Source organism: Oratosquilla oratoria, unplaced genomic scaffold (assembly GCF_046742065.1).
Source record: "Oratosquilla oratoria isolate Oo_2021 unplaced genomic scaffold, ASM4674206v1 SCAFFOLD108, whole genome shotgun sequence".
Classification (NCBI taxonomy): Eukaryota; Metazoa; Arthropoda; class Malacostraca; order Stomatopoda; family Squillidae; genus Oratosquilla; species Oratosquilla oratoria.
In genome coordinates this window covers 363,015-390,594 of record NW_027467465.1, presented here as the reverse complement: position 1 = coordinate 390,594, position 27,580 = coordinate 363,015, and the positions used below count along the sequence as shown (strand labels likewise).

Genomic DNA, 27,580 nt, shown 5'->3' with positions numbered 1-27,580 from the left:
AATTCAGATTCTAAATCGTCCTCTTGTTAGGAGAGGATGAGTTGGATGTCGGACGGATCCTCATCTGGGCGAGTGGGTTACACCGTCACTACTCCCAGCAGAGGTCGAAGTGACGGAGGTTTGAACCCTGTCGCCACTGGCGAGTTGGACCAAGGGTCTGGTTCATTATATTCCATTGTCGTCTGACTCATCCTCTCGTTACTTGTTGGTCTATGTCCTACTCTTGTCTGCTTTGCATTTACTGGGAAGACATCAAATCCTCACGACACATTAGCTACGCCTAAAGCAAAATAGCACTATCTCTCACGCATTCTCATGCAATTCCTGAACATTACCCTTACCTGTTGCACTGGATAATCAACTTATCCAACTTCCTGATTGTATATATACACACACACATACATGGTGCCAATATATACATAAACTCTTGTAATATACAGTCAGACATTTGTGACCGTAACTCAATTTACGAGGGTATAAATTTGTGTCATACACACTGATCCAAACACGAATTTACCAAGCAATCCAACGTTCAGTTGAAAGTTCCAAGAGTAAGGAATGCACATGTTGTTAGCATATGCTGAGAGATGGATGTCACAAGATTATTGTGCTGACGACTCTACAGTCACGACAGCAATCTAACGCTGCTGCTGCTGCTGCTCCTGGGCTTACTTTGGTTCACGTGCAGATGTTGGTTGCGCAAACCTCGGGAGTGACTGCGGTTGCCGCAGAAGGGGAGGAGGAGGAGGAGGATACGGTGCTGGGCGAACGACACTGAAGCCAGCCTGCTTTCAGGTTCTGAAGCTTCTCTTTGGTTGACCTGCCAGGACCCCTTCTCTCTTGCAAGAAGACACTGCGACGGGAGTTCCAGTTCCCGGTGACGCGTCCGGGGGCGTGACAACACTCGTGGGAGAACTTGTGTCCGGAGTCATGTTTGTATCCGTGCAGGATGGATGTGGTCGTCTCTGGGGACACAGCTGCGGCCGATACCACAGATATGAGAGTCGGTGTTGCTGCTGCTGCAGGGGGTGGGGACGGGGTAGCGGGAAGCGGACTTGCGGTGGTACCCGATGTAGGGTGGTCTGTCACTGTGATGGGCAATGAGAGGAAGTGTGCCTGTGGTGGATGGTGCGTCTGTGCTGGACATGATGGTCACCTTCTCGGTAAGTGTAGACGTGGTCGTCGTAGGCGATGCTGATGTGACTGTGGTGGTTGGCGTGGGTAGCGTGGCGGGGGTGGTCGGGAGGTGCGTGATGACTGTGGCACAAGGAGGAGCGGGAGCAGGAGCTGAGGCGGCGGCTTTGGCAGCACGGTTGTGGTGAATGAGATGACTCTTGACGAGGTGCCCTGCCGCCAGCGCTGCCATCAGAGACAGTTCTCCGGCCAAAAGTGTAGCAGCAACTATCTTGGCAAATTGTACAGCATTTTCTCCAGGACTCCTGATTTGCACCTGAAATAAAAAAAAGAGGATCATTTTGGAGTATCAAAGAGAATAAATCTGCTTTTGTCAAAGGGAAGTTATGCGATTATATACAAATAACAAAAGTCCTTTATCCATTATAAAGAAGTAGCTGAGTCAAGACTAAAATCCATTAATATAATTACATCAAAACCCATTTAATGCCCTGCCCCTCCCATCTCAGCACCTTATCCTTGTTCCTTGCCATGCTGCAGGGGAGGGAGGGAGGGCAAACTATGGCCTGTGGGTCCCATGCATGCATGCATGCATGCCTGCGTGCCAAAGGTTCTTATGCGGCCCATCAAGAAATTTTTGCCCCCCCCCCTTTTTTTTTTAAATTGCATTACTTTGTTTTTCCAAGTATTAAGGAAGAGAGGCTGGAGGGGGTGGATAGCTTTAGACACTTGGGGGGGGGATATGGTAGGAAAGGGAGGAGTGGAGGTGGAGTGTAGATTAAGGGAAGCAAGGAAATGCTTTGGGGGATTAAAAAGTGTAACAAGAAATAGACATCTGGCAATGGATGCCAAGAGGAGATTGTAGTGTGAAAAAGTGATTGTGCCGACAGTACTGTAAGGGGCAGAAAGATGGAACATAAGAGAGGACTTTAAATGTGTTTGAGATGAAATGCCTGAGGAGTATGGTAGGGGTTACTAGGCTGGATAGAGTGAGAAACAAGGAGGTGAGGAGGAGAGCAAGGTGGAGAAGGAGTTGGGAGATGAAAGGGTTGAGGAAAGAGTATCATCGAGATGGTTTGGACACAAGGAAAGAACGAGTGAAGAAAGATTAGTAAAAGAAGTGTGGAAGGTAGAGGTGGATGGAGTGAACATAAGGGGGCGACCTAGGATGAGATGGATGGATGGGGTGAAAGGGGCTTTGGGGAAGAGGGGAATGTCTGTTGAGGAAGGAAGGAAGGAAGGGAGAAGACAGAAGATAGGGGTGAGTGGAGAATGGTTGTGTATGGATGATGCTGTGATGAATGAAAGGGAGTGGGTGGGGGATTGGGAGTACGTACGTGTGAATGACATTTTGATGCAGCCCGAAGGGATTTCTCCATGTCTTCTCTTTTTCTGCATGACGGGATGGAGAGGGAGGGAGGGAGGGAGGGAGGGAGGGTCAACAAATAAATGAAGTGGCTTTGTTGTGGATGTGCTGTGTCTTGCTGCACTGCTTCCGACCCAGGGTAGTGGGCGAGATGCAGGGATGACCCGTCATCCAGGAGGAGCCAAGAAAAGAGAGAGGGAGGGAGGAGGGGTGGTGATTGGAAGTGGAGTGGATGTGGGGATGAAATGGGCGGGAGTGGATTTATGACTTTGACTTTGGATACATCCCTCATAAGGGGGAAATAGCCCTTGGTATTATACATGTGTATGTTGTTTTTCAAATAAATGTGTTTCACATCAAGTTTCTATTGTAAAGTATTAATTGGGGATGCAGCAAGAAGCTGGGCTTCCACAGCAGCAGCAGCAGCAGGGCCCAACAGCCAGAGGTGACTTACTTGGAGTGCAGCATAATTACGTCACGACCCTTTCCATTCCTCATAAACTTGCTTTCAGTTATGCTGTTATGATTTTTAACGTTTACCAAGCCTTGCTCTGGATGTGTTGTGTCTTGCGACACTGCTTCTGACCCAGGGAGGGCAGTGGACAACTCGTCATCCAGGAGGTGCCAAGATAAGAGGGGGAGAGGAGGGTGGAGGGGAGTGGAATATATAGGGGATGGAATGGAGGGGAGTGGAATATATAGGGGATGGAATGGGTGGGAGTGGTTTTTATGCCTTTTTCTTTTTGGCTACCCCCCGTGTAAGGGGGAGAAAGCCTTTGGTATATGTATGTATGTATATTTTTCCTGTTAATTACAATCACTTACCATGAAATATACAAAAACATGAATATCAAATGAATATGTTGAATGCAGGATTGAAAGTTTGGATCAGACCTGCAAAGTCTACATTTCCCGCCCAAACTGTTCTCGATATTTCGAGAAAACATTACTCGTTGGCATCAAATTGTTTTCCCAATTTTCCTTTTTAAAGTTGCAATTCACAATGTATTTTATCTGTGGGAAATGTACTAAGTTTAAATCAAAGGATATTGATAGAGAATCTTTGACTTTGTAGACACGACTTTAAACGAACTTTTTCAAACGACAATTCAACGACAGTAATACTATTTACACAATATCTCTTATTCTCTTTAAATATGTATTTTACGTGGTGAAGAACTAAATTTAATTTTATTTAATCAAGATCACTCGATGATTAAAGATTTGAAAAATTAACTTCATATCCATATGACAAATCCTAACCTTAGGCAGATTCCAGAAAAAATCAGTCAAATGCCATTCTGTCAATTTTTGAGAAAACAAAATAGTTTACCAAAGTTATTTTACTGTAGAAAAAGTTCTAGATGTTGGAGGAAAACCTTTCAAGTAATAGTGTTATTGTTTTCTATACTTACCTAATATATACTTTGAGCCGATTCTGTGAAGGGTACGGAATTGATGGTAAGTGCAGAGTAGAGCTCCGCAACGGACTACTGTCATAAGGACGACGTCGACCCCTTGATATTCCTGTAATAAAGAAATACATTTTGATGCAATGCTACTCCACATGATTTAGGTTATAAAGACAAATCCCATGGCAATTATAATTTATCTTATTTATTTTTGTCAGTGGTTACGCGTTAACTTGAGATTCAAATGGGCTGTAAAAAAAAAAAATGTTAAAGAAAATTTGATGAAAGTCCATTTCTTAGTTGTCGATATTCTGTCAATATCCCGTGCATGCAGTTCCCAAATAATAATAATAATAATAAATAATAATGATAATATTGAATCAACGTAAATCATTTCGGCAAACAAATAAAATATAAGAATGATGCATGTTCTTGTGATCTCATTTCCGGTTCCAAGTGCCTACCACTCGACAATAATTATTGCCGTTGACATGATGCAAACCAATGAGTAAGGCTTATATAAAAAAAAAAACTAATTTAGTGTTGCACAGAAAATAAACAAATGAAATGTTGTACAATTTAGTTATTTGTTACTGGGCACAACATCGACGACACAACTGGTAAGTCAGGACAGCATGCTAAAGCATACCTACATGATTGACTCAATATAATATATCGACATGGTTTTATTGTGCTAATATTTGTCTACCCCTTCATGGTTCCATTTTATTGCACAATGTCGTCAGTTGAGCGAAGTGTTTCAGATATCATCACTCGGTCACCCTTCTTGCGAGACATTTCGACAAGATATTGCGAAATGTTACGTTCACACTACTCATTGTCGTCGTATTGTGCAATAAAATATCAAACTCCTTTTGAGGTCTTTAATATACTGTGTTATTCTTCAATACAATCCCTACATCGTCAATGAAAGAAATAATTAAAGAAAACATTAAAGTATTTAGAAAGTATTGATGAAAATCTTTGAAAAGGAAAACAATAATCAATAATGAAAGTCATGGCGAGATCGCATTTGCATCAGATTTTGGCGGAATTTTTATTTAGCTAATACTTGTTTCTGTCTCTATTATCTCATGTTTATGAATTCTGTAAAGAATGGAGGCGAGAGTTATGGACTGCAGAAACTTCCTGCCTTCTCCTTCAGAGGTTATCACACCACTGGGCTATTTCTCCTGCGACATCCGGGATGATTCTACCTCCATTTGAGTAACTAGAACAAGACTTCGCTAATTACAGAAATCATTTCATCAACATGTCTAACATGCGTATAGCTTTACAATCTTAATTACATCATTCAGTTTTGCCATTTATAACGAAGTTAATTTGATACTTGGAGGTTTCAAATATATATATATATTGTAACCGAAGTCGTTTATACTCAGACGAACTTTCAACGGTCGGCATTAGTGAATCCCAGTGTGATAATACATTAAGTGCTCGCTTACCTGAGATGTGGCTGGCGGCTTCTCGTCTTTGTAACCGTCAGACAGAGAGTATCGTGACAGTCAAGGTGATGACAGAAAAGATGACTTGCCAGGGGTGCGTGGTGCACAGTCGCCCATGACGCCACATCCCCAACTGAACGACGCCCCAGCTTTGGGCTGCAAAAGATAAATAAAACAAATAATGATGTTGATAACAACAACAACAATAATTATAGTAATAGTAATAATACATACATACATATACCAAGGCTTTTTTCCCCCTTACCAGGGGGGTAGCCAAAAAGGACAAGGCACAAAAACATTCCCACCCATTTCATCCCCGAAAACACTCCACACCCCTCCACCCTCCCTCCCATCTTAGCACCTCCTAGATGACGGGTCATCCCTGCACCCTGTCCACTGCCCTGGGTCAGAAGCAGTGTCGCAGGACACAGCACATCCACAGCAAGGCCGCTTCCTTAAATCGAGAGGACGGGGAGAAATCCCTTCAGGCTGCGTCAAGTAATAATAATAATAATAATAATAACAATAATAATAATGATGTAGTCCAGGCAATATAGCACATTTTAGGGCCCAACTTGGAACAAATTGCAAGAGAATTGTTTTCACCACAGGGCATGCCTGCCCATGAGGTGTCTAGAACATCATACTAAAAGTCCTAAGAAATCCACGTTGAGGAAATATGTCTAATTTGCATAAATCCAATATGGCCGCCAATTTTCGATAATTTGCCATATCTCCGCATTTAGATGTAATAATTGAGTCATTTAAAGTGCTAAAATGGGGTTTTTGAACACAAGAATTCACGTGGAATAGGTTACATTTTTATTGGATAAAGAATTTATAGCCAAAAATCCAATATGCTGGAAAGAATGTCTATTTTTAAAATGTATTTGCTCAACATTTTATATTTTCGGTGCATTTTTTAACCTAGGGCCTACTGAAATGTAGGAAAACATGATTGTAGCCAGAGATAAGTTTATTATCATACTCATGAACAACAGTAAGCCTATGTTTCAACAACAGATCATCAACATTAATTTCAAGAGTGTCAATTCCAGTTGTGCCACTTTGCGGTATCCGGCTTAAGCGTCGTCGTCTACATTATCTGATCAATCTGGCACCTGTGAGTTAGAACAACTTGTACCACGACATTCTCTACACACGGCAGTGCAATGGAGACCATATATTTGGCATGTGCACCTCCTTGTTTTGCAGTTTTTCTTGCAGCTACAACAGATGACATCCAGTATCTCCGGTGGTGCTGCGGGCTGATCTGTCTGTATAGGCATGTACCTTCTGTCCACAATGTGCCATCCCCAATCTTGTGGCTTCATGTTGACACATGTTCCTTTCCACTCCATTACCTGGTAATAGACACGGAGGCTATGGAATCTTGCAGCTGCTGATGTTGGGGGTAGAGTTTGTGGTTCCACGGAAGATGTGCTCTTGGAAATCTTGTCACAGAACCGCTTGTATCTTAAGCTGTCCAGTCCTTCCTCTCTGGTACCACCGTACAGTGATACCAGAGCTTTCTCTCCTGCAGCAGTTATGTCCTCCGGTGTTTGCTCTGATTTGTGGAACATCTCTGATTGCTCACGAAACAGGGAATCAGTCTTCACCTTCTTCACTGCCAAACCTTTTCCCAATCCAAACGGGCGACTAGTGGTATCGCAGCCAAGAACAGCATGGACAAAGAGCAGATGGTCGCAAATCTGAGGACCCAGCAACTCTTTCGACTGCTTTATGCACCATACCCTTCTCGATTTGGTGGCTTGCTTTGACTCTGATACCAGAAACAGTTCGTTTGCGGTCATATCAGCGTGATACAACAGTAGGACCAACAAATCTGTGTCGTCACCAATGAGAACCGTATCTCTTGTTCTGGCAAAGGCAAGGGCTGTTTGAACAATGAGGACATCAGCATCATGCTTTGCGTGTTCTGTGCTGCATCCAGCCCTTTCTAGTTTGTCGCTGAGAAAATGTATGAAGCGCTGTTTGTTTGTCTTGTTGTTCAGGAAGTCCTCCTTCTTGGATTGGATGATCATATCACCACCAAAGTTTACGGTCAAACTAGAGCAGGTTCCTGTTCTTCTTTGTTGTGTGGCATCTTTAGTTGTGGGTTCATCTCTGTAGCCATCAAAAACAATGACAGCAGCTCCATATTTCTGTGTCACATATCTGACATAAATCTGACACACACTATCATATGTGGAACCTCTTGGCCAGGGAATCCGATGGAGTAGCGCGCCGCCATCAAGGACATATTGGACTTGGTCTCCACTCGGCTCACGTTGTTCATCTATAGACTTCCACAGAACATCAGCAAGGACTGCCTTATTGGCCTGCAAGGGAAGGGATGACGAGTCAAATAAGGCAGGAGGGTGGCTACAGAGTTCGAACTTAAATAACGTTGACAAGTCTTCGCACCGTTCACCTACAATTACCAGTCGCTGGAACACCAATTGTGGATCCACTACTACAGATTCCCCTCTGACTTTGACAGTTGATCTGGATGCAAGTGTCATTGCTTCATCGGCTTTTCGGAAGGTGAATTCTTCCACAGATTATTTCCCTGCCATGCTCACAAGAATCTTGTCTCCAATTTCTTTTGCTTGGTCAACATTGACTCCGTCCTGAGCGGCCATGCCATTAGCAATGTTGTGAAGTGAGGTATTCTCCTTGAATGGATCTCTTTCCTTCAGATAGCTGATAAGATCGAGGGTGTCCTTGACATCTCTGGCCTGTCTAGCCTTCGAAATATCTTTGTGCTGGTCGCTGGTTTCGTAGGAGACCCCGCTGAACTTCTGCATTGCATCGTTGATGTTTGCGCATGCTGGCATGGATAGGACCCACAGTAAGCGCTGAGTCTCTGTCATCCCTTTTCCTCGAGTTAGGCCCCCATGCGTCTTTATACTTCTCATCAAAACCTGTTCGATGATCAGATCTGTGGAGAGCCCTGCCCAGTATCTATCACTGCGCCGCACAACGTGGTATCCCTCTTGGAACTTCTTATACACATCCGGATGCGTATTTGGTAGTTTGGTCATCATTTGCAGGTATACATATGCAGACTTTGTATACTGTCGGTGTCCAGAAGCGGCAAGGTAGGGAAGCATATCGTGCACACATTGGAGGAGTAAGCTCCAGTTCCCTGTTCTTTCAGCTTTAATAAATTTCCGCAAGATGTCCACCATGTTGAGATACTGCAACCAGAGTTTTGCTGTTGGCATAGTCATCATATCCTTTTTGTTGTCAAGTTCAGTCTGGATTCTTTGCAACACTTTTGCAGAACAAACTTCTTCCACTGAGAGGGAAGAGGACATTGCTCTGTCATACACTTCACTTGCTGTAGTTATGTCAGTCGTCACTGTATCTGAAGGAATATCTTGTGGTTCTACATTATCTGTCTCAGTATCAGCAGTTGCCACTTGTGGTTCCTGAACTGTGTCTTTGGTTGGCACAGGCACATTGTAGGCATCAGCAACCAAAATGGTGTTCAGTGCAGCATCTACCAGCGTATGTCCCCGCACTGCTCTGGAAACAGCTTTGCCTGTCATCATGTGGGGCACTGTGTTTCCAGCATATACCACTTCGAGCAACTCTTGCAGTCCCGAGCCTGCCATTAAGTGACCTATGCTCCCAAGAAAGCTCATCTGCATGTGAAATCCCCCAAGCCTGAGGACTATGCACTTGAGATCACTGTCATTTGATTGAGACCTATATTATAATCGTTAAAGCTTTCCAGTACAAGGGTTGGTCGAATGTGAGGACTGGAGTAACGTCGTATAGTTGAGCTTGGGTAGACACAAACTTCATTGTAGAGTAGATACATGAAGCTTGACTGGGATCAAGGTCAATCATTGGAAGGAATGTCACAGAAGCTTTTCCTGGCTGTTGACCTCGATGCAGGAACTGCATCATACCAAACCATGATGGCCTTGGAGAGTGGGAGGTAACGATGTCTTCCACAGTATATCTAACTCTGATGTTGGATCCTCTTCTGTCGTGCGAACCAGTGGATTGTAGATGATAGGTTCTAATGCTGGAGGAATTTTGAAGTACTGAATGTTAATGCGACCAATGGCAGCAATCTCTTCATCCGTCACACGGACTTTGGGGACAGCCTTGCTTGTTTTTGTCGCCCTGGCTGTTCAACTTATACATGTATGGGGTGGTGCGAGAGGTGAATGCAAGGGTAGTGGGAAAGGGATTGGAGATGGTTAAAGAAAATGGAGAAAAGTGGGAGGTGAGCCAGCTGTTGTTTGCAGACGACACTGCGCTTGTGGCAGGATCAGAAGAGGGATTGAGGAAGTTGGTGGCAGAGTTTGGGAGAGTATGTGATAGAAGAAAGCTAAAGATAAATGTGGGTAAAGTAAGGTGATGAGATGTACAAGGGGTGAAAGTGGCAGTAAACTGGAAGTGAGCATTAAGAGAGAGCGACTGGAGGAAATGGATAGTTTTAGATACTTGGGTGCAAATGTGGCAGGAAAAGGTGGAGCGAAGGTGGAGGTAGAATGTAGATTGAGAGAAGTAAGTACATGCCTTGGTGGATTAAAAAGTGTAATGAGGAATAGACATTTGGGAATGGATGTGAAGAGGAGACTGTATGAAGGAGTGATTGTGCCAACAGCACTGTATGGGGCAGAAACATGGAACATAAGAGAAGAAGAGAGAAGGAGTTCGAAGGTGTTTGAGATGAAGTGTCTGAGAAGTATGGTGGGGGTTACTAGGCTAGATAGAGTGAGGAATGAGGAGGTGAGGAGGAGAACAGGGGTGGAAAAGGAGCTGGGAGATAGGGTTGATAAAAAAATATTAGGATGGTTTGGACACATGGAAAGAATGAGTGAAGAAAGACTAGTAAAAGAGGTATGGAAGGCAGATGTGGAGGGAGTGAACATGAGGGGACGTCCTAGGATGAGGTGGATGGATGAGGTGGATGGATGAGGTGGATGGATGAGGTGGATGGATGGGGTGAAGGGGGCTTTGGGGAAGAGGGGAATGTCTGTTGAGGAAGGACGGGAGAGGACAGAAGACAGGGGTAAATGGAGAATGGTTGTATATGGATGATGTTGTGATTGTATGAGGTGGAATGGGCGGGGTGGGGTGGGGGGTGAGGTAGTATGTGTGAGCAAAAGTTGACGCAGCCCGAAGGGATTTCTCCCCATCCTCTCCTTTTATGCAAGGGGGGACGGAGAGGGGGGGTCGCCGATTTAATGAAGCGGCCTTGCTGTGGATGTGCTGTGTCTTGCGACACTGCTTCTGACCTAGGGCAGTGGGCAAGGTGCAGGGATGACCCGTCATCCAGGAGGTGCTCAGATAAGAGGGAGGGTGGGAGGGGTGTGGAGTGTATTCAGGGATGAAATGGGTGGGAATGATTTTATGCCTTTCCCTTTTTGGCTACCTCCCTTGTAAGGGGGAAAAAGCCATGGTATATGTATGATGTACTAAAACACTAGTACATGTGCACTAGTACTACTATATTAGTACACTAATATACTAGTTCTAGTACACTGGTAAATTATAATGTTTAACTAATACAAGTATACAAGAAAATTAGTACACCAGTATTAATACACGAGAACACTAGTACTAATACCCTAGTACACTCGGAGTAGTTCACTAATACTAGTACACTAGCACTAATACACTAGTAACAGTTACTAATGCTAGTACTAGTACTACTACATTAGTACTAGTATATTAGTACAAGTACACTAGTATTGTTACACTAGCACTGGTACATTAGTATAAGTTTACTGGTACAATAGTACTAATACACTAGTTCATGTAAAACTAATAGACAGCTCGTACATGTGTAATAAACACATATAAAACTTAGAAACGAATATGTGAATATACGCAGGGGAAAAAAAAAAAAGAAACTACGAGAAAGATATAATAGACAAATGCAAGGATCAACCAAGTCTGCCACTCTTTTTTTCTTGTTCCTGCAGGTGACAGTGACCCGCATCCGCACAGTAAGCAATTATCGTCATGTCAACAATCGACTTGACCTCTCACCTCTCACCTGACCCCCAGAAGATGCGATGCTCACACGTGACCCCGATTCCTACGTGAGGTCGGAGTTAGCAGGCGTCGTGTCACATCTCATTGCAAATATATATATATATATATATATATATATATATATATATATATATATATATATATATATATATATCATACTAACATGTAACAAAAATAAATATATAAAATAGAAATAATTCTTTCCGTAAAGGGAGAGCAATTCCCCATAAGCTTTGCTTCATGTTCTCCCTTTTCAACAAGTAATTTTGTAAAAATTTTGTATATGTATAAATTGTATTTCATTTTGTTGAAAACTCCTTTACAGATATGTAAATGATAAATTAAAAGACAAACACAAAATAGTGAAACTGCGTGAAAGAGATAAAGAATATATAGATGACATAGAAATGGCTTAAGTTATGATCAGACATTTCAGGTCTGTTTTTACAATTGAAAGCTCACAAATTTGGGAAGATGGACAACGAGAAATATCCCCAAAATGAAAGAAATAAATTAAAGGTCACGCAGAAAGAAATGAGACAAAATATAAAACCTAGATGTTAGGAAATCACATGGACCGGATGGAATTGCAAATTGGATATTGAAAGAGTGTACAGCTAAACTAACGGACAAATTATACAAGATAATAGATTTCTCACTCAAAGAAGGAAAGGTACTACAAGATTGGAAAATGCAAACATTGTACCAATATATAAAGGAGGAAACAAAGAAAATCCTACAAACTTCAGACCGGTATCCCTTACAAGCACAGTAGCAAAAATATGTGAAAAGGTTATTAGGAACAAATGGATCAAACACTTGGAAGAGAATAAAATACTAAACCCTAAACAATTTGGCTTTAGAAGTGGAAGATTGTGTATCACACACTTAATATGGTTTTACTCAAGATTAATTTCTTAGCATTTCCCACTGCAGCTATCTTTCCCTCCCTATCCTCCTTCACATTAAGCAACTCCCTAAAATATTCTGCCCATCTTCCCCTTACTGCCTTCTCCTCCATTATCATCTCTCCATCTGCACCTTTTACCTTTTCTTCTCTACTTGATTCGCCTCCTCTTCCTCTCTTAATTTCTTTCCAAAACATCTTTTTATTACTTTCAAAATTTTCTGTCATACTCTTACCCCATTTTACATCTGCTCTCCTCTTTGCCTCCTTTACCTTTTTCTTTACTTCTCTTTTCTTTTCCCTGTACTTGTAGCTTGTTAAGTGTAGTTGGGAAGGCTTATGGGAGGATCTTGATTGAGAGGATTGGGAGAGGAACAGAGGGAGTAATTGGTGAGGAACAGTGTGGGTTTAGGACAGGTAGAGGTTGTGTAGATCAGATTTTTGTGGTAAGACAGATATGTGAGAAAGCTATAGGAAAGGGGAAGGATGTTTTCTGGGCCTTTATGGATCTGGAAAAGGCTTATGACAGGGTAGACAGAAAGGCACTGTGGGAGGTTATGCAGATATACGGGATAGGAGGAAAGCTTCTCGGAGCTGTCAAGAGTTTTTATGAGAGTAGTAGAGCTTGTGTCAGGATTAGAAATGGAGAGAGTGAGTGGTTTGAGGTAAAGGTGGGACTTCGTCAGGGATGCGTTATGTCACCCTGGCTGTTCAACTTATACATGGATGGGGTGGTGCAAGAGGTGAATGCAAGGGTAGTGGGTCAGGGATTGGAGATGGTTAAGGAAAATGGAGAAAAGTGGGAGGTGAGCCAGCTGTTGTTTGCAGACGACACTGCGCTTGTGGCAGGATCGGAGGAGGGATTGAGGAAGTTGGTGACAGTTTGGGAAAGTGTGTGATAGAAGAAAGCTGAAGATAAATGTGGGTAAAAGTAAGGTGATGAGATGTACAAGGGCTGGAAGTGGCAGTAATCTGGAAGTGAGCATTAAGGGAGAGCAACTGGAGGAAGTGGATGGTTTTAGATATTTGGGTGCAAATGTGGCAGGAAAAGGTGGAGTGAAGGTGGAGGTAGAATGTAGATTGAGAGAAGCGAGTAAATGCCTTGGTGGTTTAAAAAGTGTAATGAGGAATAGAAATTTGGGAATAGATGCTAAGAGGAGACTGTATGAAGGAGTGATTGTGACAACAGCACTGTATGGAGCAGAAACATGAAACATAAGAGAGAAGGAGTTTGAATGTGTTTGAGATGAAGTGTCTGAGAAGTATGATGGGGGTTACTAGGCTAGATAGAGTGAGAAATGAGGAGGTGAGGAGGAGAACAGGGGTGGAAAGGGAGTTGGGAGATAGGGTTGATGAAAGAATATTAGGATGGTTTGGACACATGGAAAGAATGAGTGAAGAAAGACTAGTAAAGGAGGTATGGAAGGCAGATGTGGAGGGAGTGAACATGAGGGGACGTCCTAGGATGAGATGGATGGATGGGGTGAAGGGGGCTTTGGGGAAGAGGGGAATGTCTGTTGAGGAAGGACGGGAGAGGACAGAAGACAGGGGTGAATGGAGAATGGTTGTATATGGAAAATGTTGTGATGCATGAGGTGGAATGGACGGGGGAATGGGGGGTGAGGTAGTGTGTGTGAGCAAAAATTTTGACGCAGCCCAAAGGGATTTCTCCCCGTCCTCTCCTTTATATGGGGGGACGGAGAGGGGGGGTCACCGATTTAATGAAGCGGCCTTGCTGTGGATGTGCTGTGTCTTGCGACACTGCTTCTGACCCAGGGCAGTGGACAGGGTGCAGGGATGACCCGTCATCTAGGAGGTGCTAAGATGGGAGGGAGGGTGGAGGGGTGTGGAGTGTTTTCGGGGATGGAATGGGTGGGAATGATTTTATGCCTTGTCCTTTTTGGCTACCTCCCTGGTAAGGGGTAATAAGCCTTGGTATAATGTATGTACTCAAGATTAATAGAAATAATACAAGAAAGAGATGGCTGGGCTGATTGTGCCTTCTTAGACTTGCACAAGGCTTTTGACAAAGTAGCACATATAAAGCTAATAAGAAAAATTGAAATAATAGGAGGAATACAAGGTAAGCTACAGGAATGGATGAGAGATTTCTCGAGTGGGAGAAAAATGAGAGTGGTACTTAGAGACAAGAACTCGAACTGGGAAGATATGATAAGTGGCATCCCACAGGGCTCTGTATTGGCTCCTTTAATGTTTCCCATTTATATAAATGATATGGATGAGGGAGTGAGGTATTACATGAACCTCTTTGCTGATAATGCCAAATTACTTAAGAGAGCAAGCACAGAAGAAGACTGCAGATTGCTATAAGTAGACCTGGATAAAATATGGAAATGGAGTCAGAAGTGTGAAGTGAACTTTAACATTAAGAAATGCAGTACAATGGAATTTGGAAAAAGCAAAAATAGAATATCGGGTCAATATAAAATTGGTACCAAGGAAGTCAAACAAGTCGACTCAGAAAGGGACCTAGGAGTAATTATCTCGAGTGACTTGACACCTGATAAACATGTCAATAAACTAGTTGGAGAAACTTTAAACTTATTAAGATCAATGAGAGTGGCCTTTGACTACATGGATGAAGAAATGGAGAAAATATTAATTACATTGATAAGACCTAAATTAGAGTATGCTGCGACACTATGGGCACCTAGTAAAGAAAGAAAGAAAAAAAAAAAAAAAAAAAAAAAAAAAAAAGAGCAGCAACAAAAATGGCACCTACACTTTTAATTTTGACATATGAACAAAGATTGGATAAGTTACATCTATCAACACTGGAACAGAGAAGAGAATGAGGTGATTTAATTATCTACAGAATTATGAAATGGAGGAAATTCTAGACAACTTATTAAAATGGGACAAGAGAAACAGGACATAAAAAGAAACTAAAGAAGGACAGTTACAGAAGAGATTTGAAAAAGAATAGCTTCCCACATGGACTGATGTCTGGAACAAACTAAATGGGGAAACAGAGTGCCAAACCTATACAATATTTTAAGAATAAACTGGATGTGGAGAGATAAAAAATGGGTCACAACAAGCATAGCTCTCGTCCTGTAAAATACAAATAGGTAAATACAACTATTATACCAATACCTAGTACACAAGTACTTTAGCAATTTGAATCTAAGTTGTGATCACTATTTGCAATGGTTTCACCAACTTCTATATCGACAATTGTCATACTCTCGTGGCTAGTGATCAACAGATCGAGTAAATTTCCATGTCTTCTGGGTCTTTTACATATAGAAAACTTAAGTAAATATTAACGAGTAAAAATAATATCCGTCTTGGTTATATGAATAGAATTTCCATGTAAAGCCAAACAAATAAGAATGCATGTTACCAATATACCTTTACAATTAATATTTTTCTGCCTATCATGGTAACACATTAACTTAGTTTGGTTATACAAGGGATTGTTGGTAATCTACTTTTATTCATCTTTTTTATTTTTTATTTATTATTATTATTATTATTTTTTTTTTTTGAGTAGTGGGATCCCCTTGAAAAGAAGAACGCTGGTCGTCGCTTTTAACTTCTACATCTCCTTTCCATAAAACGAAATATACTAGAATAGTATGGGGTGAAGTGTTACATCCTGGGCATTTGTCCACAATGCAGTCATCCAGCCTCTTCTGGTAGCTTAGAAGGGCTGGGTGGTGGCTGCACCGCAGTCTGGTCAGGTGGACTGTGTCCTTTCGTGGGAGAGAGGATTCAGAGGGATGGCTATCAGGGGGTCTGGCATGTAGCAGTGTGTTGTCCTTTAGTGTGTTAATGGAGCAGTGAGTGATATGATCATGAATATGTTTCCGGAGGCTGGTATTTGGTGGTTTTGGAGGAAGAGAAGAGAGTATTTGTGTGTGATATAGATATTTGGGTGTTTTTTTGTTTTTGTTTTTTTCTTGGTGTGTGTGTGTGTTCTGCTATATAGTGTAGTGGGTGTGCTGTGTTTGTGGAGGCTGCAGCAAGTGTTTGTGTGTCTCTCTTGTCAAGGTGATCTTTGACTTTGAGGACTTTTGTTTCATAGTGTAGGTGGTCTGTAGGTGTTGTATATGTGCAGCCTGTAATTGTTTTTAATGCTTTGTTTTGTATGGTGGAATAAAAAGTGTAATGAGGAATAGAATTTTGGGAATGGATGCGAAGAGGAGACTGTATGAAGGAGTGATTATGACTACAGCACTGTATGGAGCAGAAACATGGAACATAAGAGAGGAAGAGAGAAGGAGCTTGAATGTGTTTGAGATGAAGTGTCTGAGAAGTATGATGGGGGTTACTAGGCTAGATAGAGTGAGAAATGAGGAGGTGAGGAGGAGAACAGGGGTGGAAAGGGAGTTGGGAGATAGGGTTGATGAAAGAATATTAGGATGGTTTGGACACATGGAAAGAATGAGTGAAGAAAGACTAGTAAAGGAGGTATGGAAGGCAGATGTGGAGGGAGTGAACATGAGGGGACGTCCTAGGATGAGATGGATGGATGGGGTGAAGGGGGCTTTGGGGAAGAGGGGAATGTCTGTTGAGGAAGGACGGGAGAGGACAGAAGACGGGTGAATGGAGAATGGTTGTATATGGAAAATGTTGTGATGCATGAGGTGGAATGGACGGGGGGATGGGGGTTGAGGTAGTGTGCGTGAGCAAAATTCTGATGCAGCCCGAAGGGATTTCTCCCCATCCTCTCCTTTATATGGGGGGTCGGAGAGGGGAGTCGCCGATTTAATGAAGCGGCCTTGTATACGTCACCATATGCATGGTGAACAATATCACACTCACTCACCGGACTCCTTGGCGCCAGACCACGTCTGTTCGAATTGCTGAGTGGACATCTTAACAGCCTAGCATACCACCCCGAGCACACACACACCAGACGCACACGAACTCACGAACACACACACATAGTGGATGCCATCAGACATAACACACGGAAACATTACATATATACAAGCCACCCCCCCTGGATATATAATTAGTATTTATAACCAAGAGACCAATAGGTAATTAGTGCAGTTGCCCCATCCATGTGGGACAACGGACTAACAAGACATTATTGTAAACACCACGATGGAAGGCAACTCGAGAAGTGCTGACCTTCACACTTCCGGAGATCAAAACTCCACCGCAGGAGCCGAGGAGCGGTCGGTTCTTGTGACGTGCCCTACAGTTAAATTGTGTATACGTGTAAATTTTAAGTCTTAGACATTGTTAAGAATAAACCAGAAAAACTCAAAGGTGTGTGGCAAGTAACCCTTCCTGGGAATGATGTAACCATCCGTTACATAATTTGGTGCAAGTAACCCTTCCTGGAGACCATGTAACGATCCCGTTACAGCCTTGCTGTGGATGTGCTGCGTCTTGCGACACTGCTTCTGACCCAGGGCAGTGGACAGGGTGCAGGGATGACCCGTCATTTAGGAGGTGCTAAGATGGGAGGGAGGGTGGAGGGGTGTGTAGTGTTTTCGGGGATGGAATGGGTGGGAATGATTTTTGTGCCTTTTCCTTTTTGGCTACCTCCCTGGTAAAGGGGAAAAAGCCTTGGTATATGTATGTATGTTTTGTATGGTCTGAAGGGTGTTGAGGTATCTCACTGAGATTAGGTGCCCTTGCTGGACTTGCATAATTCATCACTGAGTGTATGCAATTGTTTATTTTAACCCATTCAACTCCGATGACAAGATGTCTTGTCATTTGGTCAAATAAAACAAAAAATCATAAAACACCAAAATGTTTGATCAAACACCAGAAAAATATGACGTCAATCCTCGCTTCGCTGCGAGCGAAGCGAGGATTGACGTCATATTTTTCTGGTGTTTGATCAAACATTTTGGTGTTTTATGATTTTTTGTTTTATTTGACCAAATGACAAGACATCTTGTCATCGGAGTTGAATGGGTTAAGGTAAGTTTCTTTGTTTTTCCAAATGTTGTTTCAGTAATTGATTTAAGTGCATTGAGTCTAGGTGTGCATTTACTTTTCATGTTTGTGATGTGTTGTTTAAATGACATGGATATATCATATGTTACATCATATAGAGATGAGGAATGTATTTGTGTTCTTTTGTCCAGTTGGTGAAAAGTGTTGCTGTGGATTTGGCTGGGGCTATTTTGAGTATCTTTGTAATAAACCATGTGTTGAGTGTATCAAGGTATGGCTGTATTATTGTGATTGTTATGTCGTCCGCATAGGAAGAGATTTGTATTTCCGAGGTGTCTGGTGTAAGTATATCATGCATGTATAGAATAAAGAGTGTGGGGAATAGAACTGAGCCCTGTGGTACTCCATTCTTAATGTTTCTGGTGTGCGATGATTGGCCATCATATGACACATAAGCATTTCTGCCTGCCAGATAAATGGCCAGCCATCTTTTAGTGTGTGTGCTGTGTCCAGGGCAGTGGACAGGGTGCAGGGATGACCCGTCATCTAGGAGGTGCTAAGATGGGAGGGAGGGTGGAGGGGTGTGGAGTGTTTTCGGGGATGGAATGGGTGGGAATGATTTTATGCCTTTTCCTTTTTGGCTACCTCCCTAGTAAGGGGGAAAAAGCCTTGGTATAAGTATGTATGTATGTATCTTTTAGTGTTATTGTGCATGTCTTTGTTATATAGTTTGTTTGTTACTTTGTGGAGAGGGATAGCATCAAAAGCTTTACCAATGTCTAATGTTATAAGAAGTGTTCTGTGATGGGGCCTATCTGAATTGATGCCATCTAATATTCTTTGTGTGAGATTTATTAGAAGAGTGTGGAGTGTAGTGGCCTAAAACTGTGTTGTGATTCAGCAAGGAGAATATGTAGTATGAGGGAGTTGGGAGATATGGTTGATGAATGAGTATTGAATCTATTTTTCCTTATAAAAAAGTAGTTTTAAGATTCATTTAGATAAGCACCTAAGAAATATGCTGTAATGACTGGCATTTTTATTTTATTTGTTATTATTAATGGTTTATTTCTAGTTATTCATTCATTGTCAATTATTCTTATTTTTGTTCATCATTTTTCATTATTTACTTATCTTATTCTTTTATCTACCTGTTTATTATCTATGTTTTCCACATCCAACCTAGTTATGGACCAAAAGGTCTCCTGCCGGCATGCTCTTCCTTTGTAATCCTTTGGTTTGGACACATGGAAAGAATGAGTGAAGAAAGATTAGTAACAGAGGTGTGGAAGGAGTGAACATGAAGGGGCGACCAAGGATGAGATGGGTGGATGGGGTGAAAAGGGCATTGGGAAAGAGGGGAATGTCTGTTGAGGAAGGACGGGAGAGGACAGAAGATAGGGGTGAATGGAGAATGGTTGTGTATGGATGATGCTGTGATGCATGAAAGGGAGTGGGTGGGAGATGGGGGGGTGAGGGAGTATGTGTGAAAAATAAATTGATGCAGCCTGAAGGGATTTCTCCCCATCTTCTCCATTCCTTCAGGAGGCGTCAGAGGGTCTTTTTTTTTGCCGATTTAATGAAGCAGGCTTGCTGTGGATGTGCTGTGTCTTGCAACACTGCTTCTAACCCAGGGCAGTGGGCGAGTTGCAGGGATAACCTGTCTTCCAGGAGCAGCCAAGATAAGAGAGAGGAAGGGGGGTGAATGGAAGTGGGGTATGTGCAAATGGAATAGGTGGGGGTGGATTTCATGCCTTTGTTTTTGGCTACCTCCCTTGTACCATATACCATACCAAAGGCTTTTTCCCCCTTGTATGGGGGGGTACCCAAAAAGAAAAAGGCATAGAAACCACTCCCACCCATTCTATTTCCTATATATTCCACTCCCCTCCACCCTCCCTATTATCTTGGCACCTCCTGGAAGACGGGTCATCCCTGCATCCTGTCCACTGCCCTGGGTCAGAAGCAGTGTTGCAAGACACAGCACATCCACAGCAAGGCCGCTTCATAAATTCGGCAACCCCCCCCTCTCCATCCCCTCAAGCAGAAAAGGAGAAGACGGGGAGAAATCCCTTTGGGCTGTGTCAAATTTTTCTCATACATACTTCCTCACCCCCCACCCCCACCCACTGCCCCTCATGCATCACAGCATCATCCATACACAACCCCTCTCCATTCACCCCTATCTTCTGTCCTCTCCCATCCTTCCTCCAGACATTCCTCTCTTTTGTAATACCCCTTTCACCCCATCCATCCATCTCATCCTAGGTCAACCCCTCATATTCACTCCTTCCACACTTCTTTTACTAATCTTTCTTCACTCATTCTTTCCATGTGTCCAAACCATCCTAATACTCTTACATCCACCCCATCTCCCAGCTCCCTTTCCACCCCTGTTCTCCTCCTAACCTCCTCATTTCTCACTCTATCTAGCCTAGTAACCCCTATCATACTTCTCAGACATTTCATCTCAAACACATTCAAACTCCTCCTCACTTATGTTCCATGTTTCTGCCCCTTTCAGTGCTGTTGGCACAATCACTCCTTTATATTATAAGCTCACTTGTAAGGGGGGGAAAAGCCTTTGGTATATATATGTGTCATCACAGACACATTAAATAGTCAAAGAATTTTTAAATATGTTCACTTTAAATATGTTCACATTACAAGTTGTTGTTGCCTTGTGTTGTTCATAACAAAATAGAGGAACATGATCACCTTCACAGGCTCTCAACAGAGTTTCCACTTGCTATGTTATGTTCTTGTCTGATGGCTACCCCAGTACCCCTTTCCTCCATGTTCTACCCTGTTAGAACCCTTACAGAATTGTTGGTCCAAGGATTGCAGTAGAAATAATAAGCCATACCAACTATCAAGGAGCTAACTCCGCACCCCCACCCACATGGAAACTGAGAAGAAAGAAGTGATATGGCAGAACTATTTGGGAGGCTGTGCACATAAGACAGACAAATATGAATTCAAATCTAAATATGATCATTGAAATTAAGGATATAGATTAAGTTGGAACTGTACATGATTTTGAGAATAGGTATGTCATATTGGTGAGTAGTAGATGGGACCCAACAAGCGTTGCTATTTTCCTACATACTACAGTTAGGTAAATGCATACATAACAGTACCCCATGAGCATAGCTCATTTCTTGTGGGTAAATATATATGAGAGGTAATATTATTTTTTTGAACATGTCTTTCTATACATAATATTTCTCACTCACCTTGAATTTGCTTGTATTAACAAAGTGTGTCCAGGGTTGAACATCTCTTCTCTTCTGCAGCCACTCCTTTGCAGCTGGAGATGCCATCTGCAGCTGCAGAGGCAACTGCATTATCAAACTGAAATAAATATATCGAATGTTATCAGCTAAATCTATCAAATCTATCTCAAATGACCATTAGCTGCAAGAATTAAAACTAAGGTCACATCCACTCACAAATACCCATTATCTTCTGTCCCAATCTCATCTGTATCCACATTATCCTTGATGTTAACTTATGTCAGCCACTGAGCAACAAATGATGGCATAATTTTTTGCCAAAGCACACAAAAGCTACACCAGTAGTGTGTGCAAAAACAATACATGAATTTAAAAATAGTTTAGATAAAATGAGATATGAAGACGGGACACCACAAGCATAGCTCCCCTTCCCGTAAAATACAACTAGGTAAATACAAAATAATTCAAATTATATAGTGAACCACAACAGCCATTCTAAACAACAAAAGTTGCATTGAGACGTATTTCTATAGCCAGAATGATATAACACACTATACATACTGTACATATACTGTCAAGGGCTTTTCCCCCCTTACAAGGGAGGTGGCCAAACTCAAAGACATAAATCCACTCCCACCCATTTCATTCCCCCATACTTCACTCCCACTCACCACCCCTCCCTCCCTCTTTTCTTGGTTCCTCCTGGATGATGGGTCATCCCTGCAGCTCGCCCACTGCCCTGGGTCAAAAGCAATGCAGCAAGGCCGCTTCATTTAATTAGTGACCCCCGTCTTCGTCCCCTCATGCAGACAAAGAGAAGATGGGGAGAAATCCCTTTAGGCTGCATCAAAATATCATTTTCACATACTTCCTCATCCACACCCATCCCCCACCCTCCCTTCCATGCATCACGGCATCATCCATACACAATTGTATACTACAATTAGGTAAATACAACTCTTCTCCACTCACCCCTATCTTCTATCATCTTCCATCCTTCCTCAACAGAGATTCCCCTCTTTCCGATGCCCCTTTTACCCCATCCATTCATCACATCCTAGGTCGACCGCTCATGTTCACTCCTTCCACACCTCTTTCACTAATCTTCCTTCACTCATTCTTTCCATGTGTCCAAACCATCCCAACACTCATAAACCCCATCTCCCAACTCCCGTTTCACCTCACTTCTCACTTTATCTAGCCTAATAACCCCTAACATACTTCTCAGGCATTTCATCTCAAACTCATTTATACTTTTCCTATCTTATATTCCATGTTTCTGCCTTATAAAGTGCTGTTGGCACAATCACTCCTTCATACAATCTCCTCTTAGCATCCATTCCCAAATGTCTATTTCTCATTGCACTTTTTAATCCACCAAGGCATTTACTTGCTTCTCTCAATCTACATTCTACCTCCACCTTCATTCCTCCCTTTCCTGCCATATTTGCACCCAAATATCTAAAGCTATCCACTGCCACCAGTCTCACTTCCAATTTGCTGCTATCCTCTCCCAATGTACATTTCATCACCTTGTATTTACCCACATTTATCTTCAACTTCCTTCTTTCACACACCTCAAACTGTTACTAACTCCCTCCTCTGATCCTGCTACAAGCAGTGTCGTCAGCAAACAACAACTGGCTTATCTCCCACTTTTCTCCATTTTCTTTAACCATCTTCAACCCCTGACCCACTACCCTTGCATTTACCTCTCGCACCACCCCATCCATGTATAGATTGAACAGCCAGGGTGACAGAACACATCTCTGACCAAGTCCCACCTTTACCTCAAACCACTCACTCTCTTCATTTCTAATCCTAACACACACCCTACTCCTCTCGTAAAAACTCTTGACTGCTCTTAACAGCTTTCTTCCTATCTCATATGTCTGTAATACCTCCCACAGTGCCTTCCCGTCTACCCTGTCATTAGCCTTTTCCAGATCCATAAAAGCCCAAAAAACATCCTTACCTTTTCTTATACCTTTCTCTCATATCTGTCTTACCACAAAAATCTGATATACGCAACCCCTACCTGTCCTAAACTCACACTGTTCCTCACCAATTGCTCCCTCTCCTAATCCTCTCAATCAAGACCCTCCCATAGGACTTCCTAACTACACTTAACAAACTGATCCCTTTTGAAACTACTACACTCACACTTGTCCCCTTTTCCCGTGTAAAGTGGAACTATACAGGCAACTCTCCAGTCCTCTGGCACTCTACCCTCTCTTTGGGAGACACTTCTGTAAGGGATTCTCTGATTTTCTATACCGGAACCACTAAAGAAAACGGAGAAATAGTAACGAAACGACCACACAATGTAGTATATAAGTTGTTCATGAATATTTTTTTAATTGAGCACGGAGTAATCAATATTCCTGAAGACATATTCAAACTAATAGAAGAAGCTATCAAGATCATTATGCCAGACTACGACACCGTCTACACATCAACCACTGGAGATTCATTGGAGGATATTAAGGATTAGATTTTGGACAAACTAAGGAAGGAAAATAAGGAACTACATGAGAAGTTGGATCAGATCTTCACCATGATGAAGAGGATGAGAGATGGAGACAGCGATGAAGAACATAGGTCGCCCAAATGTAGGTTTCACGCAGAAAAATACTGAGGTAGAATCTGACGAAGGCAAACTGTCTACTAAGAAATAAAACGCATCTGTGGATTATATGGCCCGCAAACAAAGCGACCAAGTGCCACAGGACAAGCAACCTGCAGAAGGTAGTTGCAGCAAAGCCGCTGCTTGTATATAAAAAATTGAAATTACTCTGCTTATCATGTATGGGGTCACATTTTCATATTTCTTCACTACAACCAAAGTAAACAAATTCATAGCATTCAATCAGCAATACATGTATCTACAGGTAGGTATGGGCCTAATATTACAATATTTGCATTCCTACATAGCATGGGTGCAAGCACTTGTTATACAAGGGGGTAAGGGGCTTCAGCCCATCCCCTAAAATTGAGAAAAGTATTACTATTGTATGTATGCAGTTACACACCCAAAAAATTATGTGTCTGCATCCTTGCTAAATGCCCAAATAAATATTAACAGTAATTTGCAAGAAAATGCAAAGGAAATGAATTGGGAAGAATTGACAATAAAAGGTGGAGAGGAACTCTAGGCAATGTCCTACTGGATCTGACCACCGATTATACATTGACACAGTGGGTTAAAGAAAACACTAGATATGGACACAATGAAGAACCATAGAGACTAGATATTCACTTCTGAGCCTGGAAGAGTGACCACCTACTAATAGAGTTCGAGCTTAAGGAACAAAATGATGTGAGAAGAAATGAGAAACACAGAGAAGGAAGATTAATGTATAACAAAACTACATACATATACCAAGGCTTTTTCCCCCTTACAAGGGAGGTAGCCAAAAAGGAAAAGGCATAAAATCATTCCCACCCATTCCATCCCTGAATACACTCCACACCCCTCCATCCTCCCTCTTATCTTAGCACTTCCTGGATGACGGGTCATCCCTGCACCTTGTCCACTGCCCTGGGTCAGAAGCAGTGTCGCAAGACACAGCACATCCATAGCAAGGCCGCTTCATTAAATCGGCGACCCTCCTCTCCGTCCCCCCATGCATAAAAGGAGAAGACGGGGAGGAATCCCTTCGGGCTGCGTCAAATTTTGCTCACACATACTACCTCACCCCCATCCCCCTGCCCATTCCACCTCATGCATCACATCATCATCCATATACAACCATTCTCCATTCACCCCTGTCTTCTGTCCTCTCCCGTCCTTCAACAGACATTCCCCTCTTCCCCAAAGCCCCCTTCACCCCATCCATCCACCTCATCCTGGGACGTCCCTTCATGTTCACTCCCTCCACATCTGCCTTCCATACCTCTTTTACTAGTCTTTCTTCACTCATTCTTTCCATGTGTCCAAACCATCCTAATACTCTTTCATCAACCCTATCTCCCAACTCCCTTTCCACCCCCGTTCTTCTCCTCACCTCCTCATTTCTCACTCTATCTAGCCTAGTAACCCCCATCATACTTCTCAGACACCTCATCTCAAACACATTCAAACTCCTTCTCTCTTTCTCTCTTATGTTCCATGTTTCTGCCCCATACAGTGCTGTTGGCACAATCACTCCTTCATACAGTCTCCTCTTAGCATCCATTCCCAAATGTCTATTCCTCAGGAAAAGGTGGAGTGAAGGTGGAGGTAGAATATAGATTGAGAGAAGCGAGTAAATGCCTTGGTGGATTGAAGAGTATAACAAAACTGACTTTGTAAAACTTGGAAAAAAAATTCAAAATGCTAGCTGGGAAAATTTTCAAATGATGAAACAAAGATGGAAGAGAAATGGAACATTTTTTAGAGAAAAATATAAGGAGGGAACAAAGAAACATGTACCTAAGCAGAAACAACAAAAGGGCTTACATAAAGTGTTGATATAATAAAAAGTGTAGCGATGCTAAAGATTGAAGAGATAAAGCCTGGAAAAAATGGAAAAAAAGACAAAAAAGTGACTAAATGGCAAACATACATCACACTGAGAAATGAATCTGTGTGTTGATATTTGAGGAGACGCTCCACTGGGTACCCTGATCGCCCACGCATGTACTCGACCCATTTTGCAACTAGCTCCTCCCCATTCAGGTCATGGGTGTTTATATACTCCTCTCCTCCATTTACTGAAACCATAGATCTAATTAGTAATATGCCATGAGTAGACCAAAAAAAAAAAAAAATAATAATAATAATAATAATAATGATAATAATAATATTAATAATAATAATAATAATGATAATAATAAATCAACAAACAAATTGTCAAGGTTGTATATTCTAGATACATTTCCTTTAAAAATATGTCTCAGTCATAATCAAATTGTAAATCGATTTCTTTGCTTGCTCAATTACTATGCTGCAAGTGGGGTGCAGGGCAATGTTCCCTCTAAGCTGTGTGCATGTGCATGCACACACGTTTTACAAATAGTGCACAAAGGAAAATATATGCACACAAGGTTTTCAAGATGAAATTGAAAATTTCTAATTAAAGAAATTAATTGTATAATTTCATAACAATTTAAAACAAAAGAAAGGTGATTTTGAGAATTTGTCAATTTCATAAAATCATGTCTTGAGATCCTTTGTATTGTGTTCTGCAGTCAGTATGGTGACCCACATAAGTACACACATACTTAGCAAAGAAGGCAAAATTTGCACACAACCAAATTTCTGTGCTCACTCACAGCAAAGAATTAAGAGGGAACATTGGTGTGCGGGCAGGCTTTTAGAAGTGAATTCTCTGCGAATGTCATTAAATATAAAATCTTTAATTCAGGCTAACACCAGTAAATTTGATTAAGCTAAGAAGAACTCCAGCTCTTCAAAGGGAAAAAAATTACTTTTTCAATAATGTAGGGAACAGTGTTTTTGTTACAAGGGATTAGGGGGGAGAGCTGTTACTGTTCCAGGAGTATGAGGGTCTTAGGTTTGCCACTGCTACAGGTTCCTGAGTTTAAGCTCCAATGTAAAAGAGGCTACTACCTGTTGCAAAAGTCAAACTTACAGTACTCTGCCTTGATGCAAGGTGATCAATGCCTCCGAGGTTTTAGGTACAACACCACGCCAGGGTTGTCGTTGGCAAAGTTGATCAAATCCTTCTCAATATGATCTCTGCAATAAAACAAAAACTGTCTGCAGTGGATAACAAAGAAAAATGGGATCACATGAAGAATTGTCACCCCAGTCTTTGACAGGGTGACAATTCTTCATGTGGGCCATTCTGGGTTTACGATTATTCAGTTGTACAAGTTGATAACAATAAGCACAACTCTCAATCAACCTAAACTAACAATCTTTATTCCACTGTTGATATTTGGCATACTGGGGTGACAATTCTTCAGGTGGGATCTCATGGGGTGACAATTCTTCATGTGGGCGTTCTGGGGTGACAATTCTTCATGTGCCCTGAAAAATGTAACATTTGCAAAACTTGTTGGTCCATATTGGATGGAGGCTGTTAATGGCTGCCTCATGACCATGGGTCTTCTGCAAGAGAGAGAGACCAATTGATTGATCTCAATACGATGTACACAGGACCCCCATCAATGTGGAATTTATGAGAGTAATT

At 42.1% G+C, this 27,580-nt stretch overlaps 2 protein-coding genes across 4 annotated transcripts in view; both read right to left on the bottom strand.

The window, feature by feature from the left end:
* On the bottom strand, positions 1-27,415 carry LOC143022515 (uncharacterized). 2 transcript variants are annotated; one of them, XM_076180765.1, is made up of 5 exons: positions 27,303-27,415; positions 27,017-27,123; positions 5,379-5,534; positions 3,917-4,027; positions 1-1,450 (listed from the first exon to the last, which is right to left on the bottom strand). In XM_076180765.1, the coding sequence occupies exons 4-5, from the start codon at positions 3,998-4,000 to the stop codon at positions 929-931; spliced, it is 606 nt and encodes a 201-aa protein (XP_076036880.1). In that variant the 5' UTR covers positions 4,001-4,027; positions 5,379-5,534; positions 27,017-27,123; positions 27,303-27,415; the 3' UTR covers positions 1-928. The 2 variants fall into 2 exon arrangements, with proteins under 2 accessions (XP_076036880.1, XP_076036881.1); XM_076180766.1 differs by lacking the exons at positions 27,017-27,123; positions 27,303-27,415 and adding an exon at positions 11,410-11,474.
* LOC143022514 (uncharacterized) overlaps positions 5,991-27,580 on the bottom strand; it is a 169,913-nt gene continuing 148,323 nt past the window's right edge. For both annotated transcript variants that reach the window (XM_076180763.1, XM_076180764.1), the window contains 3 exons: positions 25,988-26,135; positions 21,441-21,558; positions 5,991-7,723 (listed from right to left, as the gene is read on the bottom strand). In XM_076180763.1, the coding sequence (XP_076036878.1) occupies positions 6,491-7,723; positions 21,441-21,558; positions 25,988-26,135 (1,499 nt within the window). In that variant the 3' untranslated portion in view covers positions 5,991-6,490. The remainder of the gene's footprint in view (positions 7,724-21,440; positions 21,559-25,987; positions 26,136-27,580) is intronic.

Coding starts and splice junctions, on each gene's coding strand:
- LOC143022515 (XM_076180765.1), bottom strand. CDS start 4,000: ATGACAGTAGTCCGTTGCGGAGCTCTACTCTGCACTTACCATCAATTC. Junction 1,451..3,916: donor TCGGCTCAAAGTATATATTA/GGTAAGTATAGA, acceptor TTTTTATTTCAG/GTGCAAATCAGGAGTCCTGG.